Source organism: Perognathus longimembris, chromosome 19 (genome assembly GCF_023159225.1).
Source record: "Perognathus longimembris pacificus isolate PPM17 chromosome 19, ASM2315922v1, whole genome shotgun sequence".
Classification (NCBI taxonomy): Eukaryota; Metazoa; Chordata; class Mammalia; order Rodentia; family Heteromyidae; genus Perognathus; species Perognathus longimembris.
In genome coordinates, this window is record NC_063179.1 from 23,524,487 (window position 1) to 23,550,194 (window position 25,708).

The window sequence follows — 25,708 nt, forward strand, 5'->3', positions numbered from 1 at the left end:
GAATACTTAGACACACAATACAAATAAAGCCATAGCTCAGTTCCAATAAGAAGCCTGAAATCTTGCAAAAAGTGAGGCATTTCTTAAAACCTGTGAAAGCTATGTGGGAGAATCTCAAGATTAAGAACAAAGGAAAGAGACCAGGCAGTGACTGAAGATGAGGAACAACTATGGATGGTGACGTTGATAGAAACTTTCTAAACGGAGTGATCTGAAAGGCAAAGATTATAAGAAGCTCTTGAGGAAATTAGCAACACATTTAAATATGTTTGCCAAAAATGATGCTCTTTGTGATTGTTTTGTGCACGTTCAACACAAAGTGTAGATGTTGTTAGGTTTTGGGAACTATGTTCTCCCAAATTCAGGTACTGGAAACTTTATCCTCAAAAGCTCCCTTGAATGGTGTTTGAAGGGAAATTAAGACTAGATGAGGTCATAATGGTGGGATATTCATTTCTGAATGGTTTTGTAAGATGAAAGAAGGGAGACGAGCTGTCATGAGTGCCTTGTTTCATTATGTGATGTCCTCTACCATGTTGAAATAGCCCATGGCCCTCACAAGATGCCAGGAAGTTGCAAGACCATGCTCCTGGATTTCCTAGTCTCCATATATATATATGGGGCTCCATCAACTTCTGTGATCAAAAACAAACATTCCATCTCAGGTAGTTTGTTAGAGCAACAGAAATGGAGTAAGGGAGATTATTTTTTCACCCACAAAGGTTTTTTTTTTCCATTTTTTTATTATCAAACTGATGTATAGAGAGGTTACAGTTTCATACATTAGGCATTGGATACATTTCTTGTACTGTTTGTTACCTTGTCCCTCATATCCCCTCCCCCCTCCCCCTTTCCCTTTCTCCCCTGAGGTGTTCAGTTCACTTACACCAAACAGTTTTGCAAGTATTGCTTTTGTAGTTGTTTGTCTTTTTTTTTACCCTGTGTCTCTCAATTTTGGTATTCCCTTTCAATTTCTTAGTTCCAATACCAGTATACACGGTTTCCAGTATGCTCAGATAAGATTACAGAGATAGTGTAGGTACAACCACAGGAAGGTGATACAAGAACATCATCAATAATAGATGCTACAGATACACATGGGTCGTTGAAAGTAGTTACAACTGTGTTATAACAAGTGTTATATGGAGTTCATTTCACTTAGCATCATCTAATGTGTTCATAAGGGTATAGCTATTGGGCCTTGTGATGGTCTGCTATGACTTGCCTAAACCTGTACTAATTATTCCCAATAAGGGAGACCATAGAGTCCATGTTTCTTTGGTTGTAGACAGTTTTCCAAAGCCAATGAGTTGCTGAAGAAGTCTGGCAAGAAGCCCATCAACTGGAAGGAGCTGTGAGCCCACGCCAAGGGGAAGTCTGACTCCAGGGGTGGTTTTGAAGAGCCTCTGTGGAAGTGTCACTTGTGGGGTCATTGACATTCAAGTATGCTGCACAGGGCCTGCAGCCTTATCCAGCCAGAAATAGCAGGTCCTTTGCCATCTGTGCCTGCGCCTCCCTCCGGCCAAGACAGGTGCCCCAGCCAAGGCACAGTCGGCTTGGCCCAAAATCCACTCGGTTATCTTCTACTTTTCTTTTGTGGTTAAAAGGGGAAGCTTTTGTAGCTTTGGGCTCAACAAATAGTTTGGTTCTGGCTGCTACTTTTTTTGACCTAGTAGATAGACTAGATTTCTGGGATGCTGGTTATTTCTTAGGAAGGCCCCTACATAGGGAAAGCATGAGGCCCAGGTGGGAGGCAGGGGAATGGTGTTCCTCCCTGGTTGGAGTGGAAGGGGACAGGCAGGAACAGCGCTTGGGTCTCCGTCCTGTTCTCTGTGTTTCTGGAGGACGCAGGGGAGGTTGAACCCAGGGAAGGAAGGTTTTGTTTTAGTGTGGGGTGGGTGAATTTTCTAGGGCTGGGCAAAGCTGGCATTCCACACCAGAAGATTACTGAACACTGGGTTTGTGTTTCATGAGGGTGCGTGCTGGTATGTATGTGTGATCACACCCAGAGCTGTATACCTCTAAGCTGCAATCCCAGCCCCAAGTGCTGTTTTTTATGTACTGAAATCATTTAAGAGTATATTTTTCTACAGCACTGGAGAACTTCCCTGTGCAGATGGGGCAGAGTTTTTCAATCCTTGCTCAAGAGATAATCTTTGGGTAGTCCTCCTTTCCATCCTGGATCCTGATGGGTGGGGTTAAAGTGTTAACCCTGCGCTGGTTGTAAATAAACACTTAGTATAATTTTTTCCAAGTCCTTCCATTTCCTTACAAATGGGACAATGTCATTCATTCTGATAGAGGCATAAAATTCCATTGTGTATATGTACCACATTTTCCTGATCCATTCGTCTACTGAGGGGCATCTGGGTTGGTCCCATATTCTAGCTATGACAAATTGTGCTGCGATGAACATTGTTGTGCTGGTGGCATTACTATGATTTTGTTTGTGGGCTTTTGGATAGATACCCAAAAGTGGGGTTTCTGGGTCATAGGGGAGTTCTATATTTAGCCTTCTGAGGAATCTCCATATTGCTTGTCAGAGTGGCTGAACCAGTTTACATTCCCACCAACAGTGAAGTAGGGTTCCCTTGTGGCCACATCCCCTCCAACAATTGTTATTGTTAGTTTTCTTGATATAGGACATTCTTACTGGGGTGAGATAGAATCTCAATGTTGTTTTGATTTGCATTTCTTTTATGGCCAGTGATGTAGAGCACTTTTTCATATGTTTCTTGGCCATTCTCATTTCCTCCTCAGAGAAGTCTCTTTGTAAGTCTTTAGCCCACTTGATGAGGGGGCTATTGGTTCTTTGCGGTTTTGTTTTGGATGAAGGTAATTTTTTTAGTTCTGCATATATTTTAGATATGAGGCCTTTGTCCGTTGAATGGCCAGTAAAGATCTTCTCTCAGTCTGTGGGCTTTCTGTTTATCTTGTGAGCTATGTCCTTTGCCGTGCAGAAGCTCTGCAGTTTGATGCAGTCCAATTTGTCCAACCTTTCTTTGATTTGTATCCTTTCTGGGTCTTTGTTAAGGAAGTTCCGTCCTGCGCCAAGGAGCCCAAGTGTTTCTCCTACTCCTTCCTTTAGTGTTTTCAGGGTGTCTGTTTTGATTTCGAGGTCTTTAATCCATTTGGAATTGATTTTGGTGCAGGGTGATATATAAGGATCTAGTTTTAGTTTGTTGCATGTGTTGAGCCAGTTTTGCCAGCACCATTTATTAAAGAGGCTATCTTTCTTCCATACTATTGTTTTAGCTCCTTTATCAAAGATTAGGCGTAGTTCTGTGGGTTCATTCCACAAAGGGTTTAATCTTTAAATTTAGTGTATAAAAGCACCTCTTATAAGAAGGGCTTGCACACGAGAAAACATGTGCTCAGTTAAGTAGATTGCACTAGCATGGAGGCTTATCTCTCTCGCTTTCCAGAGTGTACTCTGGCTGGAATCACTTAAACATTGAACTGAGAACATTTGCTGTCTTTCCTGATTAACAGATATATTTCTCAGAAACATATCTGTAACTTCCAAGCAGCCCCAGTTGGCTGTAGCTAAGGTCTGTGTAATTGATAAAATGCATCTGGCTTCAAGGCACAGAGAAAGCACAGAGGCAGGCTCTTCATGTCCCTGGAGAATCTGGCTGGGGTAGGAGTGAAGTCTCTGGATCACTCACTGTATAAATTAGTGCAAAGATAATCCAGAGCAAGAAGCCAAGGGGTAGTGAGCTTTCGGGATCTTCCTGTAAGTTGCATGCTTTCCTGCCTACAGAGAAAGTTTTCCTTTCCTCTTTTACCCAAACATGAAGGTAAGATAATTTCATTACTTTTGTAAATAAAGGATTTAAAAAAGAAGTCAATATTTAACTGAAAAAAAAATAAAATAAGAAGAAAGAAAAAAATACAGAAGATAAAGTTCTGGGATGAGTTAAAAAAATCCTTAGTTAAATGTTTTTTTTTTTAATATAGTTCAGCCAAAAGTGAATTAACTTTTATTTTACAGTTTAACTACAGCTGTAGAGGGCTGGGAATAGAGAAAGTCATAAGGAAATAAAAAAAAAGTTGGGAGCCAGTGGCTCACCCTATAATCATAGCTATTCAGGAGGCCAGGCCAGGCCAGGCAGGAAAGTCCATGACACTCTTCTCTCCAATAACCGCTTCAGAAAAAGCCAAAAGTGGCTCTGTGGCTCAAGTGGTAGAGTGCTAACCTTGAGCAAAAGAAGCCCAGGGACAGTGCTCAGGCCCGGAGTTCAAAGACTGGAAAAAAATGAGTAGGACTATTATTTCTTAGTCATGATTTTCCTCCAGTGTGTATGCTATTATTTGGAGCCGTGTGAAGAGGCTCTGCTGGCACTTAACCTCAGAGTTGATAGAGAAGTGAACTTGCTTCTGTGGCACTTTAGAATTGGAGTCCTGGATGAAAGGTCCAGGACTGTGAGAGTAGATAATATGAATGCGTGGAATGAGATAAGTTTTATCAAATGCACAGACTGCATCAATGAGAAATGACAAAAGAACTTTCAAAAGTTACTTTGTAGCCAGACACAAGACTGAGGACAGAAATCATGATCACAAACCACATTTCTTCCATCTGCAAGTCAGGTGGGTTTTGATGTTTTCAAATGGTGGTTATTTGAACTTTCAACATGCTGCATTACAGTACTGGAGAAAGAGTGTCCTGTCCATTTGCAGGGCAAAACCATGCCTAATGACCTAGGGATTTGGAGAAGGAGCAAGATACTGATCTTAAATAATCCTGTTAGAGGTGGCATTAAATAATTAAAAATTTAATATAGATCTCAAAGTTAACTTGTTTATGTTATAATGCTCCAAGACTGACTAGTCTTATAAAGTTGGGATTATGATGTAATTTAATCTTTCCTGCTCTGCTTTGTACTTTCACTTTACAATTGAGAAATCCTTTATTTCAAAGAGGAATATAATGATCTTGCTAAATCTAGTGAACATATTTCCCCCTAATTGTATTGTCGATTTCCTTTATATTGAGACATCTTAATAATTGTTTGCACTTAAAATATGGCTCACAATAATTGATTGTGCTATTTGAATGTCATTGTAATAAATATATTTTCCCTTTAACTAGAGGGTAGAACATCAACATATAAATCAAAGTTTCCCTCCAAATTCCATGCAGAGTTCCAACGTGTATTTGAAAGCAGATATCCATATTTTTATAGTAAATTGAAAGGAAATGCATTTTAAAGAAGAGTAACTTAGGAAAGCCTTGAGCTATCAGAACAGCAGAGAGAGAGAGAGAGAGAGAGAGAGAGAGAGAGAGAGAGAGAGAGAGAGAGAGAGAGAGAGAGACCCAGAATTCTCTTTGGTTCTTTTGTCATTGGTAGGAGATTGATTGGTTCTGAGGTATTTGAGAAGGAGTCAGAGCTGAGTGTTTTCTCTGGGCTGGCTGAGGGATGGCCATTTACATGGCTCTTTCAGGACTGAGCTCATTAGGAGCTTATGGATTTAGGGAATGGTTTAGAGGGGACTAAAATATGGAAGGGACAGTGGTGTCTCAGTTTAAGGCTGTGGCTGGAATGCATTAGAAGAAGCAGATAAAGCTAATGTTCATTTAACGATGAGAAAGATAAAGCACACATTCATTCAACAATGAGAAAGAATGGAAGAGAATCCTGAGCCAGATTGACACAGCATACAGACACTCTTTCAGTTTAGTTAATTCTAGATGACTTCTTGTGTAGTCTGCTTGTGTATGTCTCTCTCTGTCACTGATGTGACTGTTTATCTCCCTTATCCAGTTGATACAATATTCTTTGCAAAAGGAAGGAATAATAAGTGCTTCTACTTCAGGAACTCAGCTAGAAGAGTTTTGAGATATCTTTTTGGTTAGGATAACCCATGGATAGAACTGGCCCTGCAATAGGGACCCTGATAGGCTTAATAAGGAGGATGTGCATAGGGAAGGTAGTGAAATGTATCTTTTCCTAAATTTTAGTTGAAATTCTCTTAAACACCCAGGTAACAGGAGGAATATGTATGTGTATGTGTGTGTGTATATGTGTGTGAGTGTGTGTGTGTGCTCCGGGAAAGAGGGCGTTATACTTGCTAGGCAAATGCCTTCCAGCAAGCTGCACCTGCAGCTCCAAAATGACATTTTTCAGGATGACTGTATTACTTGACAATTAAAAGTCAGAAACAAGTACTACCTGCAATCTTTTATTTTAAAGTGAGGTGCTAGCTATCCTATGCAGTATTGCAAAAGGAGTAACCCCCAGTCTGTGTGATGACTTGTACACCGTCACCATCTTTAACATAATGCAAAGTTGTGCTCCTTGAAGTATGGGGGGTAGAGGGAAATGATACTGTATGCACATTTGGGGAAATTTAAGGTCATAGGTCAGTCTTAAGCCAGATACAACCAATTACTCTTAACAGCTTAGACATTCAGTTTGGGAGGATGAGGATGTGTGCAGGGAATGACCATTTGTTAAAGCCTAAGAGTAAGTGCTGAGACAGAATTCAGGGAATTGGCACAGCATGGAACAAAGAAACAACGTGGATACAAACACAAAACACAAAACTTAGGTTGTAAGTGAAGAAAATTACTAACAATTTATATACATCGTATGTTTGTTGACAAGTCAGAAAAGTAGTTATTGTAAAGTAGTCATAGCCTCTCCTATCTCCCTTCAATCTTTTCCAGCATTTAGGTTCCTTCCCACCTTACCGGAAGTGGTCATCAAAATAAAAGGCTGAAAGATTTGTAGAGCTATAAGTGCCAGAAGTAGGGTTTTACAGCAGAAAAGAATGTCTAGGAATTTCAGGAAGATGAGCCATAGGTGAATTGAAGAAAAAGAAGTTTGGAAGCTGGAATAGAAGATAAAGAATATAACCCTTATCAAATGTGGAGCCTGATGCATTTAAGGACTTGCAGACTAACTTGTGAATCTACTATATTTGATATTCTTGGAGACAGTCACAGGAAAGACTTGAATTACTCTCACCAATTTCTACCTATATATCCCCTATTTTCAATAAAAGTAGGAGAATACATACAAAGAAAAATAAGTAATGGATTAATTTTACAATCAAACCCAAACTATTATTCCTTGTTATGTTTCTCTCTAGATTCATCTTTTAATACACATGTGATTTTTCAAAAAGCATGTCATATAATTTTGTGGCCTGCCAAATCCTCCATATTTAGGCTTATGCTTTCACATAAAGAGGACTACAAAAGGCCCAGGAGTGTTTCAGACTCTGAAGTTCCCCACACCCCAGAGCTAAGGAATAGATGGCAGTTCATGTCCCTTCCCATTGCACCTCAACCTTTGGTTGTTCACTCACATATCATTGACCTAATAAATCCTCAGCCATCAGCATTGCCATGTCACCCATTTCTCCTGTCTACTGTCCACATGAGGGCTGCAGTTAGGGAGAAAGAAGAAGAGAAATGGATTAAGATGAGGGAACCTTAAGTAAACACTTGTATGTAACTCTAGTGAGACTTCCTTCCTTCCTTCCTTCCTTCCTTCCTTCCTTCCTTCCTTCCTTCCTTCCTTCCTTCCTTCCTTCCTTCCTTCTTTCTTTCTTTCTTTCTTTCTTTCTTTCTTTCTTTCTTTCTTTCTTTCTTTCTTTCTTTCTTTCTTTCTTTCTTTCTTTCTTTCTTCTTCTTCTTCTTCTTCTTCTTCTTCTTCTTCTTCTTCTTCTTCTTCTCTCTCTCTTCTCTCTCTCTCTCTCTCTCTCTCTCTCTCTCTCTCTCTCCTCCCTCCCTCCCTCCCTTCCTCCCTCTCTCTTTCTTTTTTTGGTATCAGTCCTAGGGCTTAAACTCAAAGCCTGGGCGCTGTCCCTGAGCTTTTGTATTCAAGCCTAGCACCCAACCACTTAAGCTAGAATTCCACTTCTGGCTTTCTGATGATTAATCAGAAGAAAAAAAGTCTCATACACTTTCCTGCTGGGGCTGGTTTCAAACCATGATCTTCAGATCTCAACTTCCTTGAGCAGCTAGGACTTCAGGCAAGAACCACCAGCATCCAGATGAAAAATTTAAAGTATCTTTAAGTATCTGTACAAAGGAATTAGCATGCAAAAGTCTCTCTCTCTCTCTCTCTCTCTCTCTCTCTCTCTCTCTCTCTCTCTCTCTCCACCCCCTTCCTTTCTCTCCTCTCTTCCCCACCTCTCTTTTACTAGTCCTAGGGCTTGAACTCAGGGCCTGGGCACTGTCCCTGAGCTGCTTTTGCTCAAGGCTAGTGCTCTACCATTTGAGCCACAGAGCCACTTCTAGCTTTTTCTCTTTATTTGGTATGGAGGAATCAAACCCAGAGCTTTATGCATGTCAGGCAAGCACTCTAACACTAAGCCACATTTCCAGCCCCCCAAAGTCTTTATTGTGCTGTCTGTCTATTTTGCCAGTCCTAGAACTTGAACTCTGGGTCCGAGCACTGTCTCTGAGCTTTTGTGCTCAAGGATAGTGCTATACTACTTGAGCCACAGCTCTACTTCAGGCTTTTTATGGTTATCTGGGGATAAGAGTCTCATGGACTTTTCTGCCCTTTTTCTGCTGACTTTTAACTGAAATTCTCAGATCTCAGATCTTGAGTAGCTGGGGTGAGCCCCAGATGCCTCGCTTCTATTGAGAGTTTGAAATTTTTTTTTGTTTATGGCATTACTTGCCTGCAGCTGTTATTACAGAAATTTAAAAATTTCAGTTTATTTTTAACTCAGCAAAGATTGGATTTGAAGTAAAAGATTTGGATTTTTGTGTGAAAAGTCCAAGATGCACATACTTATGTGCATCATGTATTAAAATACACATATTATGGAATTGCTCAATTACCTCACATACTTAACACTTATAGTAAGAACACTTAAAATCTATTCAGTTGCAAAATACGTTGGTTTAGTAAGTATAGTTACATGTTGCACAGATTTCTTAACTATCTTCATCATTATTGGGATTTCCTATCCTTTGACCATCATCTCCTCAACTACTTTCTCCAAGTATGTTCTCAGCCCCTAGCAATTTACTTTATTTTATTTTTATTTATTTAAGTTTTAAAAATTATCTTTAAGTAGCTATACAAAAAAGGTTTCAACTCAACATATTATACAAGTACAATGCATCTTGACCAATATATTTTCTATTTTTATAACTCTGATACTTGTCTTTTTGTGTTTTATTTATTTCATTTGAGCAAACACCCTCTAAGTGTATCTGCATTGTTGCAAACAACAGGTTTTCCTTTATAAAGGCTGAATAGTATGTATTGTATTTTTCTTTTTCTTTTAATAGTTTTTTTTTTCCAGAGCTGGGGACCGAACTCTGGGCCTTGTGCTCTCCAGGCAGGCACTGTTCCGCTGAGCCAGGTCCCCAGCCCCTATTGTATTTTTCTTAATTCTTCTTTTCATTTTATTTATTTCTTCTGTGATAGGATAAATTAATCTCCTTGTTTCATTTTTCCTTTATTTTTTCATCTGATGATGGATATTTCAGTGGATTTTTAGCTCTTCACAGTCCTAATTTCATTTCTTTTGGATACAGTGCTGGGATTGTTGGATCATATGTTGGTTCTATTTTTAATTTTTTTACTTCAAATTTTTAAAATAAAATATTAAGAGCAAGGCAAAATTATCTATTCCTTGGTTCTTTCCTTCCTTATACTCTCAACTCATAAATCCAGACTTGGATTGGTGCTGATTTTCAACTCATTAAGGAATGAAAGGCTAACGTAATCCTTTATTGTTTTTCTTCTACAGACAATCAGCTTACTTTTCTTGGTGGGATTTACAGGAGAGTTCCAAATATTTTCAAGGTGAGGATTCTTTTTCTTGAATTTTGTGTGAAAATGTAAAAAATATTTTAGAAAGTTCTTTAGTATTATTTAATAATTTGTACATTACAGCTTGAATGTGTTTATCCTTCCATTATGTTTTATCTTCCATGTTTTCAGAAAAGGCAGTACCAGAAATCTATTTTATTCTTATTTTTATTTTACTTTCTTTATTTCTCCTGCAAAGAAGACACTTGAGGACTAAAAAGTCATATCTCAAGTCTTTATCCCAGGACCATGAGTCTTACTGTAACTCAGAGAATCGTAGCAGACTCACACATCCAAAAGCAATATTTGTTCTTTAAATGTAATACTTGCGGAACTTTCTTTGGACTTTACAGCTCTTGAGACGTGGAAAAACAAAACAACGAAACCAAAACAAAAAACTTAAGCATCATTTACACATGGCCTGGTTTTGTTTCCTCTGTCAGATTGATGGGCACAGGGTGGTTCACCTGAGGTGACCAGCTGGACAAGTGCTAGGATCTGAGAGGAGAGAGAGGAGTGAGGGGGCCCTGGAAGTCTACATGGTGATTCCACTTCTGAAACAGCCATTGCAATGCTCTGCAGAGGGAGAGGGAGGAACACAAAGGAGGGAAGGACAGCCAAGCTTCTCTTCTTAAGCCTTCATGTTTTGGAAGGGTTTCTTCTTCTCAGGGCCCAATGGGGACAAATATTAATAAGTTCAGATTGCTTAGTGGTCACAAATACTGAGGTGTTGACTCATGGGTGCTGTGTACAAACAGGTTATCAAGGCTGGTTGCACAATACCCCTGGAATTGCATACACTGAAGACATGTACACATAGCATGCTTCACTGAAGCACATCCTCATGGTTTGTGACTATTCTTTGTCTCTCCTTGCTTGTCTTCCACCTGTTCTATAATGGCTTCTGTGTCAGTGGCTCCTCTCCAGTCAATTGCCAGTATGGAGCCTACGGCCCATGGTCAGAATGCAGTGGCTGTACCAAGACTCAGGTAGGACCACACAAAACATTGTGTTTGATTATCTGTAGAAACAGCTTAGGCATGACTAGGATGGTGCTGATCATTAACTAATATTAATGTTTTTTGGAAAACTATTTAATTCTAAAGGTAGAAAAGTATGACTTACTTAATAATTAATACAACAAGAAAGCAATTTTGAACTCATTTCCCTAGAAAGACTTTTCTAAAGCTTGCATTTGAGTGGAATTTTACTTGGGTTAAAAGTTAAAGACAACTCTAACTCTTTTTAGAGAGATAGGAATAAAATGAAATGGAGTTAATGGATGTAATTCAAAATCTGTTATTTATTCAGTGGGCTCACCTTTTCATTTAAACAAACACTAGCCTCTAACACAATAGCTCTTTGTTTATTTAACACATAGTAGACAACGACGAAAAATCATTTTGTAGTGTTTTAAATCTCACCTCTATTTAATAAAAAATAAAGTTGACTTGGGTATTATATGATATCTCCAATTCCAAAACTATTTAAATCCAAAAAGTACATTTTTCCATTAAAAAGTAAAATAAAAGAAGAAACCTAAAGACAATGATAATAACCATGCTACTAATTAGGAGAAACAGATGAGTCAGCATGTTTGTATTTATTCTTTCTGTTGGCATGCTTATACTTTTAAAAATAGGATGTTTCACCACAATTTTTATTAAGGTATTTCAATTTAACATTATTCTATCAATGTGAACTTATAACAGCTGTCTTGTATTCCATGCTATTTATATATCTATCTGACTTATTAACTTCCCTATTACTTGATACTTAGATTTCTATTTTTATTAAAAATAAAACATTAACAAACTTTTTGTTAACCAGTCCTGGGGCTAGAAGTCAGGCCTGAGCACTGTCCCTGGCTTCTTTTTGCTCAAAAGAAGCTAGCACTCTACTATTTCAGCTACAGCACGACTTCTGGCTTTTTCTATGGATGTGTTGCTGGGGAATTGTACCCAGGGCTTCATGTATGCGAGGCAAGCACTACCACTAGGCCATATTCCCAACTCTTTAACAAACATTTTTTATATGTAGTTCTGTTCTCTTTTCCTACAATTTTTAAAAGATAAATTCCTAGCAACATAGTGTTTGTTTTAAAGGTTCTGATCATTTCAGTGTATATAAATATCTTTAAATGATTTGGTTTGGATAAACTGTACACTTAAAATAATTTGAAATTATTTAAGTAACAGAAACCATAAGAAATTGCTATTTGAAGCATCATCGTTTTCTCTCTATGTCTCTCTCCTCTTCTTTGTAGTACTGGAGCTCAAACCCAGGGTCCTGCACAAGCCAAGCAAGCAATATAACACTACACTTCAGTTCTATGACAGTATTTTCAGAGGCTGTTTTTTTTTTTTTAGTATCTCAATGACTGCTTTTACTTTTTTTTTTTTTGGCCAGTCCTGGGACTTGGACTCAGGGCCTGACCACTGTCCCTGGCTTCTTTTTGCTCAAGGCTAGCACTCTGCCACTTGAGCCACAGCACCACTTCTGGCCATTTTCTGTATATGTGGTGCTGGGGAATCGAACCCAGGGCCTCATGTATATGAGGCAGGCACTCTTGCCACTAGGCCATAACCCCAGCCCACTCAATGACTGCTTTTTCAAAACAAGTTATACACATGGAGAATTCAGCTTCCAGCAAACACAAGAGATGACAACTCTGAATGCAGGCAGAGAGGGACATGAATAATGAAGCAGAAGTTGAAGAAACACCAACTTTTCATAATTTAAAAAACATTTAGATTTTAAAAATAAGAAAGACTTGTAAATAGAAGGACACAAAGGGTATTTTTCATAGAAGCAATTTTCCATTTTGAGCGAAGGTCATAAAGCAATGAATACATTCTAAGATCACAAAGCAAAATATTCTTTGGAAATAGATGAAAATTTAAGAGACATTGGCTCAGGATGTGAAATGTGGGAATAAGACTACTGGGAATGAGCAGGCTTCCTGGTTGCTGGGAGAGAGAAGACATTCCTGATACAATGTGCTTTGTAATCTCAGGACACATAGATCATTCACATATATGTCATCCCTTCTTCAATAAAACCCCCACAGAGGTGACATTGTCCAAAAAGAAATGTACCCTAAACCTGACTTACATAACTGTAACCCGTCCGTATATCACCTTGATAATAACATTAGACATTTTTTAAGAAAAATGCAGAAATATAAAAAAAACAGTGAGTAGAAGCATTCTCATCCTATTTCATTGGATTCTGCTTCTCACTCATAATAGCTTCTTTACTTAAATGCAGTGAAAGGTGCCAGAGACAGGCTCTAGGTGACATAAACTTATTCAGAACTCAGATTACTGTGTCTGCTTGTCTCAAGAATCTCTACTTTTAACCCAATTTAGGATTCCATCCTGAGTAAGTTCAAAATTGGTTTGGTACCTATTCTTGGCTGTTGATTGTTGCTCAAAGATGTAAGTTTTCTAGAAGTGAGAATTTGATTTGATGGACGAAGGATGAGTGCCAGAAGAGGGCAAAAAGATGTGTCTTTGGCTGCCAGGAGTAAGAAAAAGAATTTTCTAGATATTTATTCATTTATTTCCTTGTGACATTAAACATACTCATTCATCCCAAATGAGGATTCCGTGAACTTTAAGATAAATTAGCTGGGTCTAGGAATATGGCCTAGTGGAAGAATGCTCATCTCTATAGGAGATCTATATGAAGGCCTGGGTTCTTTTCCTCAGTACCACATATATAGAAAAAAGCCAGAAGTGGCGCTGTGGCTCAAGTGGCAGAGTGCTAGCCTTGAGCAAAGAGAAGCCAGGGACAGTGCTCAGACCCTGAATTCAAGCACCAGAACAGGCAAAAAAAAAAAAAAAAAGATAAATTAGCTGTAAGTTTCTTATTTAGCTAAATGAGTTCTTCAATTTTCTTCTTTCTCAGAGAGGAGTGTTTATCATATGATTTCCAGTTTCAATAGTGGAGAATTTTGATTGTTGAGTAATCTACCATTAAAGAAATTTTATTAAAATCCATCTTTGGGCTGCTTAGACTGTTTCTTGTATTAATCGGTCTCTCTAGGTGTCTTTCTCCTGCTTTTTCATCTTCAAGAAGGACTAAGTTTCCTGACAAATCCTTCCCATCCCTCCAGGAAAACCCATCTCCCTAATTCTAATTAGCTCTTGTTGCGTAGCTTCAGCCAAATAATTAATCATTCTACACTATAATGTATTTGCTTCTCTATCCTCATATTAAACTTTGCTCTTTGACATTACTTTCTCAAAGATTCACTTTTTTTTACTCAACAGTGGAAGTTAAGATAGACCTGGGAGTACCCTACGAAAAGGGTCCTACAGTCAGTGACCTCAGAGATAAGAAGCTCCATGCATTTGTTGATTTTGTAGATTATGTGGAACCCAGATCATTGTCCTGGGTATTGTTTCTCAAATGTTATTAATTGCTCTCAGATTTCATCAGTCCTAAGCAACCCCCTTTCCCCCCTGCCCCCGGAAACTGTAGATCACTTGAATCAGTTCTGTGTTTAGACTCGCCGGCGCTTGGTGGCTGTGTATGGGCAGTATGGCGGTCAGCCATGTGCTGGAAGTGCTTTCGAAATCCAAGCATGTGAACCTACACGAGGGTGTCCCGTAGAGGAGGGCTGTGGAGAACGTTTCAGATGTTTTTCAGGTAATTTCTTTTCTATAAGCTTAGTGAAGATCATAAATTCAAATGGTATTTTCTTTAACTTGCTCAATATATATTTGTTGAATTTTACATTGGCTAAAAAATTAATTCCTCCCTAAATATTAGCAGGAATTTGTTTGGTATACCAATCACATACCCAGATATCCCCCTTCCAAAAGCAAGGGAGACACTTGGTTATAATGGTTAGGGAGTTCTCTGTTCTTTGAATGGCATTACAGCTATTGATAGCATTGAACAATCCTTGACATTGGTGAAGATGCAGATGGAGCCTGGCATATAGGTGAGATTGGGCAAGAGAAATGTTCTTCCCCATGGTATTAGCTTATAAGTTAATAACTATAACTAGCCCATCAAAGAACAGCACCACCTACTCTCTGCTTAGGTGATAGAAGCATAGTTTTGTCATAACATTTTATTTGACTTATTTTCTATGCTGCATTTATGCAGTCAGATGGATTCAGTAACTTTCAGTAAACATTTACTCTTCTTGTTATGATACAAATATAGTGACATAAAATGAAACATATAGCAACTTCCCTAAAAAACATCACAGTTTCATGGACAGAAGAGTACATGAAGAATTTCTTTGTTAGAGGTGTTTTTCAACCATCTCTGTCAAACTTCTATTTTAGTTTCCAAATCCAAATCAGATGATAAATGCTTTGGAAGAGTTTTCCAAATCCTCAAAGAATAGCAAGAGTTAACTATTTACTTCTCTGTGTTCTCCCTGTATCCCGTACTCTCCATAGTATAGACTATTGGTTGGTAGATGTTGAACTCCTTGAGGACATGGGTTGTATTTGTTATAGTTTATGCAACTGGCCCATGGCTCCATATGACTAGAGCACAGGAAGCTATGGGAGAATGGTGACAGACAGGGGCTGATCATCTGGTCCACTCAGTGCTTCCTTGGTGCCCTGAACTTATGGCCATCATAGCAATCACGTTGCTGAGCCACAATGATAGATGTTGTTATAAAGCACTTTAGATTTTGCACCATATGAAAAGTGTCTCAGCACCTGGAAGGGCACTGTACAGAGGAGATGCCGAGCAGATGCTGCATTTTAACCTCTTGATCCAGTTCCCAAGATCTCGAAGATTAGGAATCTAAATCATGAAGAACAGTCCATCTTGGTTAACAGAAAGGAAATAAAAAGGTTGAAGGGTAGGATGTTGGCATTGTATGATTTTGGAGGCTTTCTGTGAAACTAATAATTACAGGTGAGACTTTGGAATTTTGAATTCAGGTCGTATTTCTAAGTGAGAGTTTATTTGATGTGTTACCTCCATAATCTCTAGCTCTTTCTAACGCACTCAGACTTTATCTCAAATTTGCACTTGTGTATGTGAGAGAAGATCTTCTTGACCCTCAGGTTTCCATTCTCTCTTTGCATTTGCACGGGGGCTTTTCCTGTGTTCAGGTCAGTGCATCAGCAAATCATTGGTTTGCAATGGAGATTCTGACTGTGAAGAAGATGATGCTGACGAGGATAGTTGTGAGGACTCAGAAAGCAGACCTTCCTGTGACATTGATAAGCCTCCTCCCAACATAGAACTTACCGGCAATGGGTAAGATGATAAGCAGCCTCTTGATTATGTCAAGAGGTTGTAGCTTTACATTTTGTTTTGTTTAATAATTTAGTAAATCTAATACCAGATCACTGAACAGGAAAACCTTTTTCATTGGCTAAGAGCCCTTTGTTACACTCTGAAACAATATAATATAAAAATGAATTCCTGTGTTCATTGCTGTGCACTTGTAGATCCATGTAGGTAGGAAGATGTAGAGTGAACATTATTTCTCCACAGTTCTGATTTTGTGCTGAAAGTCCTGTATCCAGGAAAACCTCTAAGTTCCTGGAAGGAAAGGAAAAAAGAAGAAGAGAGAGGGTGGGCAGGAGAAAAGATGGGGGAGAGCAGAGAGAACAGAGGGAGAGAGAGAGAGAGAGAGAGAGAGAGAGAGAGAGAGAGAGAGAGAGAGAGCGAGAGCGCTGATTTGATAGTGTGGCTCGGCCCAAGAGATTGAAGATGATAGGATGAAGGCAAGGAGAGAAGAGAGAGACAACTCAATGTCCAAGGCTGAAGTAATTGCCTAAGCTAGTTGGGAAACTTCATTTCTAAGAGGTTGAAAAAAAATTCTGCTTGATTTTGAAGGATTGTGAAGAACTCTTAGACATTTAGGGGTCTTTTTAAAAGTTAAAGTTTTAATTTAGGCCTAATCCATTTTAGCATCAATTTTAGGCTGCCATTTTCTAACTTAATCTATTTTGATAGGATTTTCCTATAATATTTCAAAGTGTATTAACAGAAATAAGCTAGCATTATTTAAAGGAGTAGCTATCTGGCATACTAACATAGAGTCAGTTGAAAATTCATTGTAGAAAACTCTTTCCTCCAGAGAAAGCTTAATTGCATTGTTTTTTATCTATAGATTCAATTCAAAAGCAGCTGTTGCCATAGAGACAACAGGCCTGTGTGTTTCCAAAATACATTCTTAGGCTAAAGGGATGTTATAGCTTCCCAGCGATTAGTGTTAGCTATTATACCAAGCAGGGGGAAGTTAGATAATTTATGGTGTGCATTAGGGTACTTGTTATTTGCACGCTCTCCAAGAAGTACTTAACTGTAAAGGATTTTAAGATTTTCTAGAGTCCTCTAATGATATTTCATTTTAAGCAAGAACTATTCTTGGTTTTAAACCATTTTTCCTTCTCTTTTTCATCTTCCCCCTCCTCCTCTTTCTCTTGTACCTCCTCTTCTTTCTTCTCTCACAGTTATAATGCACTCACTGGCCAGTTTAAGAACAGAGTCATCAACACCAAAAGTTTTGGTGGCCAATGCAGAAAAGTATTCAGTGGGGATGGAAAAGATTTCTACAGACTGAGTGGAAATATCCTCTCCTATACATTCCAGGTACCTAATCCTATCAAGTTCATTGATTTCTACTTTGTAAATTGTCAGGGATCAATACTTATGTGATACTAAAGTTTTGTATTTGTTGAGAATTTACTTTTGGCCTCATGTGTAATCAGTTTATACAATTGCTTGATATGTGCCTAAAGTCTATATTCTTTAACTCTTGGGTACAAAGCATTGGTACTGTCATTCATTCAAACTGATATATTTTATGGCTTGTTTTTAACTTTATGTTCTATGTGGGCCCAGAACCTTTATCATCTGTCCCTATGTGAGATTAATGTGGAAGACTGAGATACGACTGGCCTTGGCAACCTTTACAGTAACAGCTCATTTAAAAGTGCTTTCTTATCTTTAAATTGTGAAATATATCATATATATGAACATGAGGTATATGTGTAATTTGAGAAAAATAAAATAAATGTCTATGTATATTCATATATAACCATCACTCATATTAAGAAACAGCCACAGCAAGTGATTTAAAGGCTCTCCTGTGTATTTGTCTCTGATCCTATTTCTTCCACCTTGGGAAACCATTTCCATATATTTTGTATCAGTCATTTCTATATTTCTATATTTTTTTCTGTAATTGTTTACTGTCTACATATCCTTGTACTCCAGTACAAGTTTATCACTTTTTTCCATTTGCACAAATAGAATCAAATATATTCTTTTTATGAGCTATCTTTTCTTACTCAGAATGATGGTTTGGATATTTATTCATGTCAAAGCATTTATCTTGCTGGTTCCAATTTATTCGTATGAAAATGATTTACACATTGCTATGCATGAGTTTCATACTTCAGGACATAGACCTGAACTCAAATTGCTCTTCTGTAGGACACAGACACAGTCAGCTTTACTAGGCAAAAACTCTTACCGGCCATGTTGGTTTACACTCCTTCCAGCAATGTGAAAGAGTGGCCTTGGCAACCTGTTCTCATCCCTAGTGGTCTTGCTTAGCGTTCTAACTTTGCTTGTGAGTTCAAGGCCTCTTTTGGCTCTGGGAATCTTCTTATCAAATGTTCTGTCTATACATCTAAACTAGCCACACAGAATCTACTCACACTGAGCAGTTGTTTTGTTTTGTTTTTTGCCAGTCCTGGGTCTTGGGGCTCAGTGCCTGAACACTATCCATGGTTTCGTTTTTTTGCTCAAGGCTAGCATTCTACCACTTGAACCACAGTGCCACTTCTGGCTTTTTCTTTATATGTGGTGCTGAGGAATTGAACCCAGGGCTTCATGTATAGGAGGCGAGCACTCTACCACTAAGCCATATTCCCAGCCCTTATGCTCAAATTTGTGAATCAAAAATCATTAAGAGTGTGAAACTGTAACCTCTCTGTACATCAGTTTTATAATAAAAACTTAAAAAAAATATTTAGCCAAAAAAAAAATCATTAAGATATTCAGACAGAAGGGCCTTCTGCTTCCAGATATTGGCCTCTATAGAAAGCTGCTTTGTTTATAAATAGCAAACTTACTACCTTCCAAATTATAATAGAATTAGATACAGTTAAAAGCTACTGAATCATGAAAATAGAATGTTAAACGGATCTGAAAAAGAACTGTAGCTACCGATTTTTTTTTGGTGTCAGTCCTGGGGTTGAACTCTGTGTCTGGACACTGTCCCCAAGCTTCTTTTACTCAAGGTGAGCACTCTACCTCTTGTGCCACAGAATCATTTTGGGTTTTGTTATTTTTTAGTAGTTAATTGGAGATAAGAGTCTCATGGAGTTTCTTGCTTGGCTTGGCTTCAAACCATGGTCCTCAGTACTTAGCCTCCTGAGTAGCTAGGATTAAAGGCATGAGTCATCTGCTCCCCTTTATACCAATTTTTGAATATGTGGTATGACATCTACTTTGTTGTAAGCCATAGGTATCAATTTATTCTTCACAATATCCTTGGTAGGTAAGGAACATTTTACTGTTTAAAATGTGTAGAGATTGATGTTTAGAGAACATCAAAGTAAGAAGTAGTACAGCTTGGATCCAGTATGTCTGATCTCACAGCTCTTTAATTTCTGCTACCCTTTGTCTCTCCATGTTTTTGTCATCCTAAATTCTACAGTCCTACATGCTACATGGGGAATAATAAGTATTGTAATTTAAACTCTGGCTGGAAGGAAGAATGTGAAATAGGTATCTATAGCTATGTTTTCACTTTTCTTCTGTTCCTAGGAGGATGTGTTGCTAATTCTTTCATAATCATAAAGAGGAGGCACATGTAAAATTTCCCAAAGGTCAGATTTAGAAAGTTGCCTAGTAGAGGAAATAAGAAGAAGAATCTTTTTAACTTAGTGGGGAGGTAGATGCTGCAAGTCTGCAGCTTCTGAAGAAGGGAATAATTTAATAACAGCATGATTCTGACATTCATTTACCTCAGCAGGGCTTGGCTTTTGGATTGACATCTAAAATGCCTTTCCAGCCACCAAATGTGAAGGTGTTTTTCAGAAGCAGAGGGAAATTATAGCCTGCTGCTGAGCGAGGAACAGCAGTGTTGTGAGGATGTAGCCTGGGGGAAGTGAGGTGGAAGCCTCAGGCTGCCATGTCAGTCACCCTGTGCTAACCCATGTGCCTGCGGTGGGAGGCAGGACTCCTCCTTAGTTCAAGTAAATCGACCTGGCATCCACTGAATATTCAGCTCTCTGCAAGGTGATTAGTACCCTTTGACTTCTTGGAAGATCATTATTAGTAAATAGGAATATAATGACTCTTATTCCTCTCATAATCTGTGTGTGTTTTTTTTTCCTTCTTGAGTAAGCCAACTGACTGCCATGCACAACCTGTATTTGCACTCACTTTTCAGGCAACAGGCAGTACCTTGACACTGAAGCTCCAAGGCTGTTTAGGAAGGTGCTTATTTTACATCTTTTAGCGTAGGTATGTGTTCATTCTCAGACCATGATGAGAGGCAGGCAGAGAAGAGTTAAAGACCAAGTTGGAGAGACTTCATAGATGCTCCTGGGAGAGATCCCAGCAGAATATCAAACAAATAACAATAGAATAATGGCTTCATTTATTTACTTAAAAAAATGGTATTAGGGTGTCCACTTAGGGCCTTTGCTAGGCTATTACTTGAGTTGCTTTCCCATGAAAGACATTTTTATCCATGCAACTTTATCGAAGTCTCCGCTTCTTAAGGAAAACAAGCTAGGTGACAGTGGCTCCTGCCTGTAACCCTAGCTACTCAGAATGCTGAGATCTGAGGATTTCAGTTTGAAGCCAGCCTGAGCCCACAAATCTGGGAGACTCTTATCTCTACGTAGCCAGCAAGAAGCTGGAAGTGGACATGTGGCTCCAGTGATAGAGTGTCTGAGTTGAGCAGAAAAGCTAAGCAAATGCTGTGAGTTCAAGCCCTAGTTCTGACATAAATAAATAAACAAACAAACAAACAAATAAATAAATAAACAAATAAAAATTTGGAAACTTATCAACCCTGAAAAAAAGATTGCTATGTGTAGGGAATGCAAAGAAGTTGAAGGGACTTAATTACACAAATTAGGAAACAAATATTGAATTATTTGGGTCTGAAAATGGGGAAAATAGGTTAATATTTTGTATTACATTTTTATTTTTAAGGGAAATAAGATCTTAATTCTATGTCCATCTAAAAATAAAATAGTACTGAGACATCATCTAGTGATGTGAAAATATTTACTAACACTTAGGAAAATGCTTTCTTTTTAGTCAGTACAAATTCCTATATTGTACATATTCGCAGTGACAGCATGAGCTGGATTTTTGAATTTGACCTTTAAACAAACAAATTTCATAATATAATGAAAATAATTTCTCATAACAGTTATGGTTAAATTTATCTTTTCTTATTTAATGACAGGATTTTAAAATGAATAATGTTCTTTTTTTGGCTTGTGGAATATATGCCTTTATTGTTTTTCCATTTTTTTTGATGTTTCATTTTTTTATTTTTTTTCAAATTTTTATTATCAAACTGATGTACAGAGAGGTTACAGTTTCATACCTTAGGCAGTGGATACATTTCTTGTACTGTTTGTTACCTCCTCCCTCATTCCCCCCTCCCTCCTCCCCCTTCCCCTTTCCCCCCATGAGGTGTTCAGTACACTTACACCAAACAGTTTTGCAAGTATTGCTTTTGTAGTTGTTTGTCTTTTTATCCTGTGTCTCTCGATTTTGGTATTCCCTTTTAGTTTCCTAGTTTTAATACCAGTATACACGGTTTCCAATGTACTCAGATAAGATACAGAGAAAGTGCAGATATACCACAGGAAGGGGATACAAGAGGGTCATCAATAATAAAAGCTACAGTTTTACATCACATGTTGAAAGTAATTACAACAGTGATATAACAGTCATAGAATGAATAATTTTCAACATGGGGTAAAAGTCATATACTACATTCTGGCATTTCAGTTTATTTTCTTGTTATCTTTGTTGAATTGATGTACGTATGCATAGGTATAGTTAACAAGATTTTCACATCTCTACCTCCATTCTCATTTAATGCAACATCATGAATGTTTTATCTTCACAAGCGTCATTTAAGAGAACTGCATAATATTACATAATTTTCTTCCCTTTCAGTTTCGTTTTTATAATTTCCATCTTTTCTGCTTTCTCAGTGCTTATTTATACTTTGATGTCAAACACAGATGTGTATGGGTACATAATAACAAATTCAGTGGAAAGGAAAGTTCCAAATTTGAATAATTATATAAAATATGCACTAGAAGAGGAAGCCTTCTTACAGGTTTTGTTTTATTATCATAGGGATGGACATTTTTAGCAAGCTTGTTGCCCTGCAATTTCAAAAGTAATTTAAAAAAGGCAAAAGATTTTTACATGAGGATACTTTTGGGTAAAAAAGAAAAAGTCAACCATGCACAATGTTGAACTTCATAGCTAGATACTGTAATGGTCTGCAGGGTTCAAATGTGGATAGGGTAAATACTTTTCCATCAGCATGCCTACTACTAGGTAATTCCTCTGCACATGCTACTCATTAGTCCCTATGGGTTTTGCATATAAACTGTTTGTGTGCGTGCAAATATGTGCTTGCATTGGGCCCTGAACTTAGGATCTCACACTCTCCTTTGGCTTTTGCCCTCAAGGGGCTGGTGCTCTTTCAGTTGAGCCACACCTTCACTTCTGGCTTTTTAAAAATTTTCCTGGTTAATTGGAGCTAGAAGTCTCATGGGCTTTTCTGCCTGGACTAAGTTTGAAGCACTATCCTCAGATCTGAGCCTCTTGTGTAGTTAGGATTAAAGGCATGAATCACCAGCACATGGGTTTGTATTTTGCCACCTGATATAAAGTAAAATAAAGGGCAAATGAATGGATACCTCTCTTTGCAACTAGGAGCCAATTATAACTAACTTATGTGATCCGCTTTAAAGGTCTTTGGGGATACCCTTTCTTTTATTATTTAGCAGAGGGCAACGACTTGAATTTTAGCATTTGTTTAAGTCAAATAGAATTAGAAAATGACCTATTATTGTCTCACACAGAACATTCCCAAACAAAGTTTGAATGGTCTCATTGCTCCCAGTTCGCTATTTGTATTTCTTTCTTTTTTTTTTGGCCAGTCCTGAGGCTTGGACTCAGGGCCTGAGCACTGTCCCTGGCTTCTTTTTGCACTCTGCCACTTCAGCCTCAGCGCCACCTCTGGCCTTTTCTATATATGTGGTGCTTAGGAATCGAACTCAGGGCTTCATGTATACGAGGCAAGCACTCTTGCCACTAGGCCATATTCCCAGCCCCCACCATGTATTTCTGCTCTGCACTATTACATGGAACATCAACAACCAAATTCTATGTATTTTTCAGAGGAGCTGTGTTAATTTGCTCACTTCTAGGCCACATGCTGACATGAAAGGAAAATGCAATGTGTTTATACACCGATGTGTTTTGTGAATCACTTGGAGCTGCTGTAATAAATATCATGTTTCCTGCGTTTAACAGCATAATTTCAAAATGAATATTTTCCTTAAATTCAGACAGGTCTGATCTTAATGAGAGTCATAGCTTTTTTTTTTTTCCTTTGGGGAAAACTGTATAAAGAAAGTATCAATGTTAAAAGGTCCATAACAAAAACATCTTGGGTATAGCCAAAACCTTAACGTGGCCATAATAAAAATTTTCACTTTCTTTGTAGGTGAAAGTGAATAACGATTTTAATTATGAATTTTACAATAGTAGTTGGTCTTACATAAAACACACGTCTTCAGCATACACATCATCCAGTAGGAGAAAGTCCTTTTTCAGATCTTCATCGTCGAATTCACAGAGTTATACAACAAATACCAATGAAATGTACAGGAAAAAGGTTAGTAGGAAACTTCAGTTCACTTTTCTGTATCTTACTGGCTTTAACAATTGCTGATATTAATAAAATTTAAAATGTATTTGTGCTCACTTCTGCAGCACATATACTAAAATTGGAACGATACAGAGAAGATTAGCGTGGCCCCTGTGCAAGGATGACACGCAAATTCTTGAAATGTTCCATATTTTTTAGATAAGTAACTATTAAAAATGCATTTATCAAAAAAATTGACTTTCCTATTTAAATTAAGGCAGAAGTGTTCCTTTAAGAAGCACATTTCTTTAAAGATGCAATATTGTCTTGTTAATTCTCTGCACCTTCATTGTTCCTTTTGTTTTCTCATTAGAGTATTGTTCTGATTTAAAAAAATTAAAGGTTATCTTGAATTCTTCTGTTTTAAATTATCCTAAATTTCTTTTTTCTTAGAAAAAAACCCATTTTTCCACTTCCTGACATTCATTTCAATAATTATTATTTAATATGATCCAAGGAACAGAGGCATTGTGCCTTTGTTCCTCCCCTGAGTATCCTCCTTTGGTCTCATTGTGTGTGAATGTCTAGAATCTTATATTTCTCACCTAAGATTATTGACAATACCATGTTAAGTGTCATATACAGTGTAAAAGTCCAATAATGCTTATATGTATTAAATAAAGTCTATTTACCTACAAGGTATGTGAATCTAAAAGATTTTAGTGCCTTATTTCCTTTGAGTTAGAAACATTTTTATATGAGGAATTTAAGATTTATTTTTAAAAAATTCTTTGCTGTTTCAGATTAAAAAAAAACTTCCATGTTGAGAAATCTAAGCAGTTGAGGTGCATTGTAATAACTGGTATACACTTAGAAGAATTTATCAGGCTAATCATTATATTCTGTTTACTTCATCTCATTCTGAAAGTAGTAGCTTGAATAATGAATCATATGAGGGAAGTATAAGGAATACATATTTTTTTGTTTTATGACTAAAATGCTGACTGTGGTAAGATGATTTGTTACTGCTTTTATAATTTCCATATTATGTTGTTTGTTTGGGGTGGATTTAGTATATAGTGTATCAAATTTGACTTGCATTAAAGGAAATGTTCAATGTGTTTCATGTGTTTAAAATGACTCTTTTATAAAGTAACTTAACCTGCAAATGCTCCAGTGTAGGTGGGAGATGAATTATTCAATCTCCTCACTTATCAGTTACGATGCAGATATAAATCCTAGGAACCCACTATTTCACATGCTTATTTGTGAGATTCCTAAGTAGTGATGAAGTTGATTCTTCTAATTTTTCTTTCTGAAGCGGGCATAGCACCTTGTTCATAGTAATTTAGAGGTGGTTTATGAAAGGAATAATACTTTTCCAATTTGAGACTTCCAAATTCCTTAGATTACTTCATGAGGATAGCCTCATCATTCATAATAAAATAAGACTGAGTTGATTGGAGACGGAAGCTAATGGAAGCATTGAATACAGAATTATTTTTATGATTAAAATATCTTCTGTCTAAAACTGCTTTCATTTCTTCTTATCCCCACAGAGTTATAAATTGTTGGTTATTCAGAATACTGTTGAAGTGGCTCAATTCTTTAATAACAATCCAGAATCTTTACAACTTGCTGAGCCATTTTGGAAGGAACTCTCCCTCCTACCTTCTCTATATGACTATAGTGCCTACCGAAGATTAATTGACCTGTATGGGACGCATTATCTGCAGTCTGGATCCTTAGGAGGAGAATACAGAGTTCTATTTTATGTTGATTCAGGAAAAATCAAACACAGTGGTACGATATTTAATTGTTTTTTATCTAAAAGCATTTCAGAGATTTTCAAGAGGGGAAATAACACATAGATAAGTGATAATCTTGATCTTTACAAATTGAAGAAGATTTATACTGCAAAGATCTTCAAAATTGCAAGAATTTATTAAAGTCTACTCAAATTCTTACATGATTTAAGAAATGTCTCTTTCCTCTTTTGAGTAATACTCTGAATTAAGCCATTATTTTTATTGTCTATGAGGGTGTT

At 37.5% G+C, this 25,708-nt stretch overlaps 1 protein-coding gene and 1 non-coding gene across 2 annotated transcripts in view; both read left to right on the top strand.

Annotated features, from left to right (window-relative positions):
- The first annotated feature begins 3,621 nt into the window (after positions 1-3,621).
- The window catches only part of C7 (complement C7), a 48,455-nt gene continuing 26,368 nt past the window's right edge, over positions 3,622-25,708 (top strand). Inside the window, exons 1-8 of the mRNA XM_048368228.1 lie at positions 3,622-3,800; positions 9,727-9,782; positions 10,702-10,777; positions 14,303-14,444; positions 15,884-16,031; positions 17,237-17,375; positions 23,518-23,688; positions 25,221-25,464. Of these exons, the coding sequence (XP_048224185.1) occupies positions 3,795-3,800; positions 9,727-9,782; positions 10,702-10,777; positions 14,303-14,444; positions 15,884-16,031; positions 17,237-17,375; positions 23,518-23,688; positions 25,221-25,464 (982 nt within the window). The 5' untranslated portion in view covers positions 3,622-3,794. The remainder of the gene's footprint in view (positions 3,801-9,726; positions 9,783-10,701; positions 10,778-14,302; positions 14,445-15,883; positions 16,032-17,236; positions 17,376-23,517; positions 23,689-25,220; positions 25,465-25,708) is intronic.
- LOC125367869 lies at positions 23,771-23,877 on the top strand. The gene has a single exon (XR_007214173.1). It is a non-coding gene; the product is annotated as a U6 spliceosomal RNA (small nuclear RNA).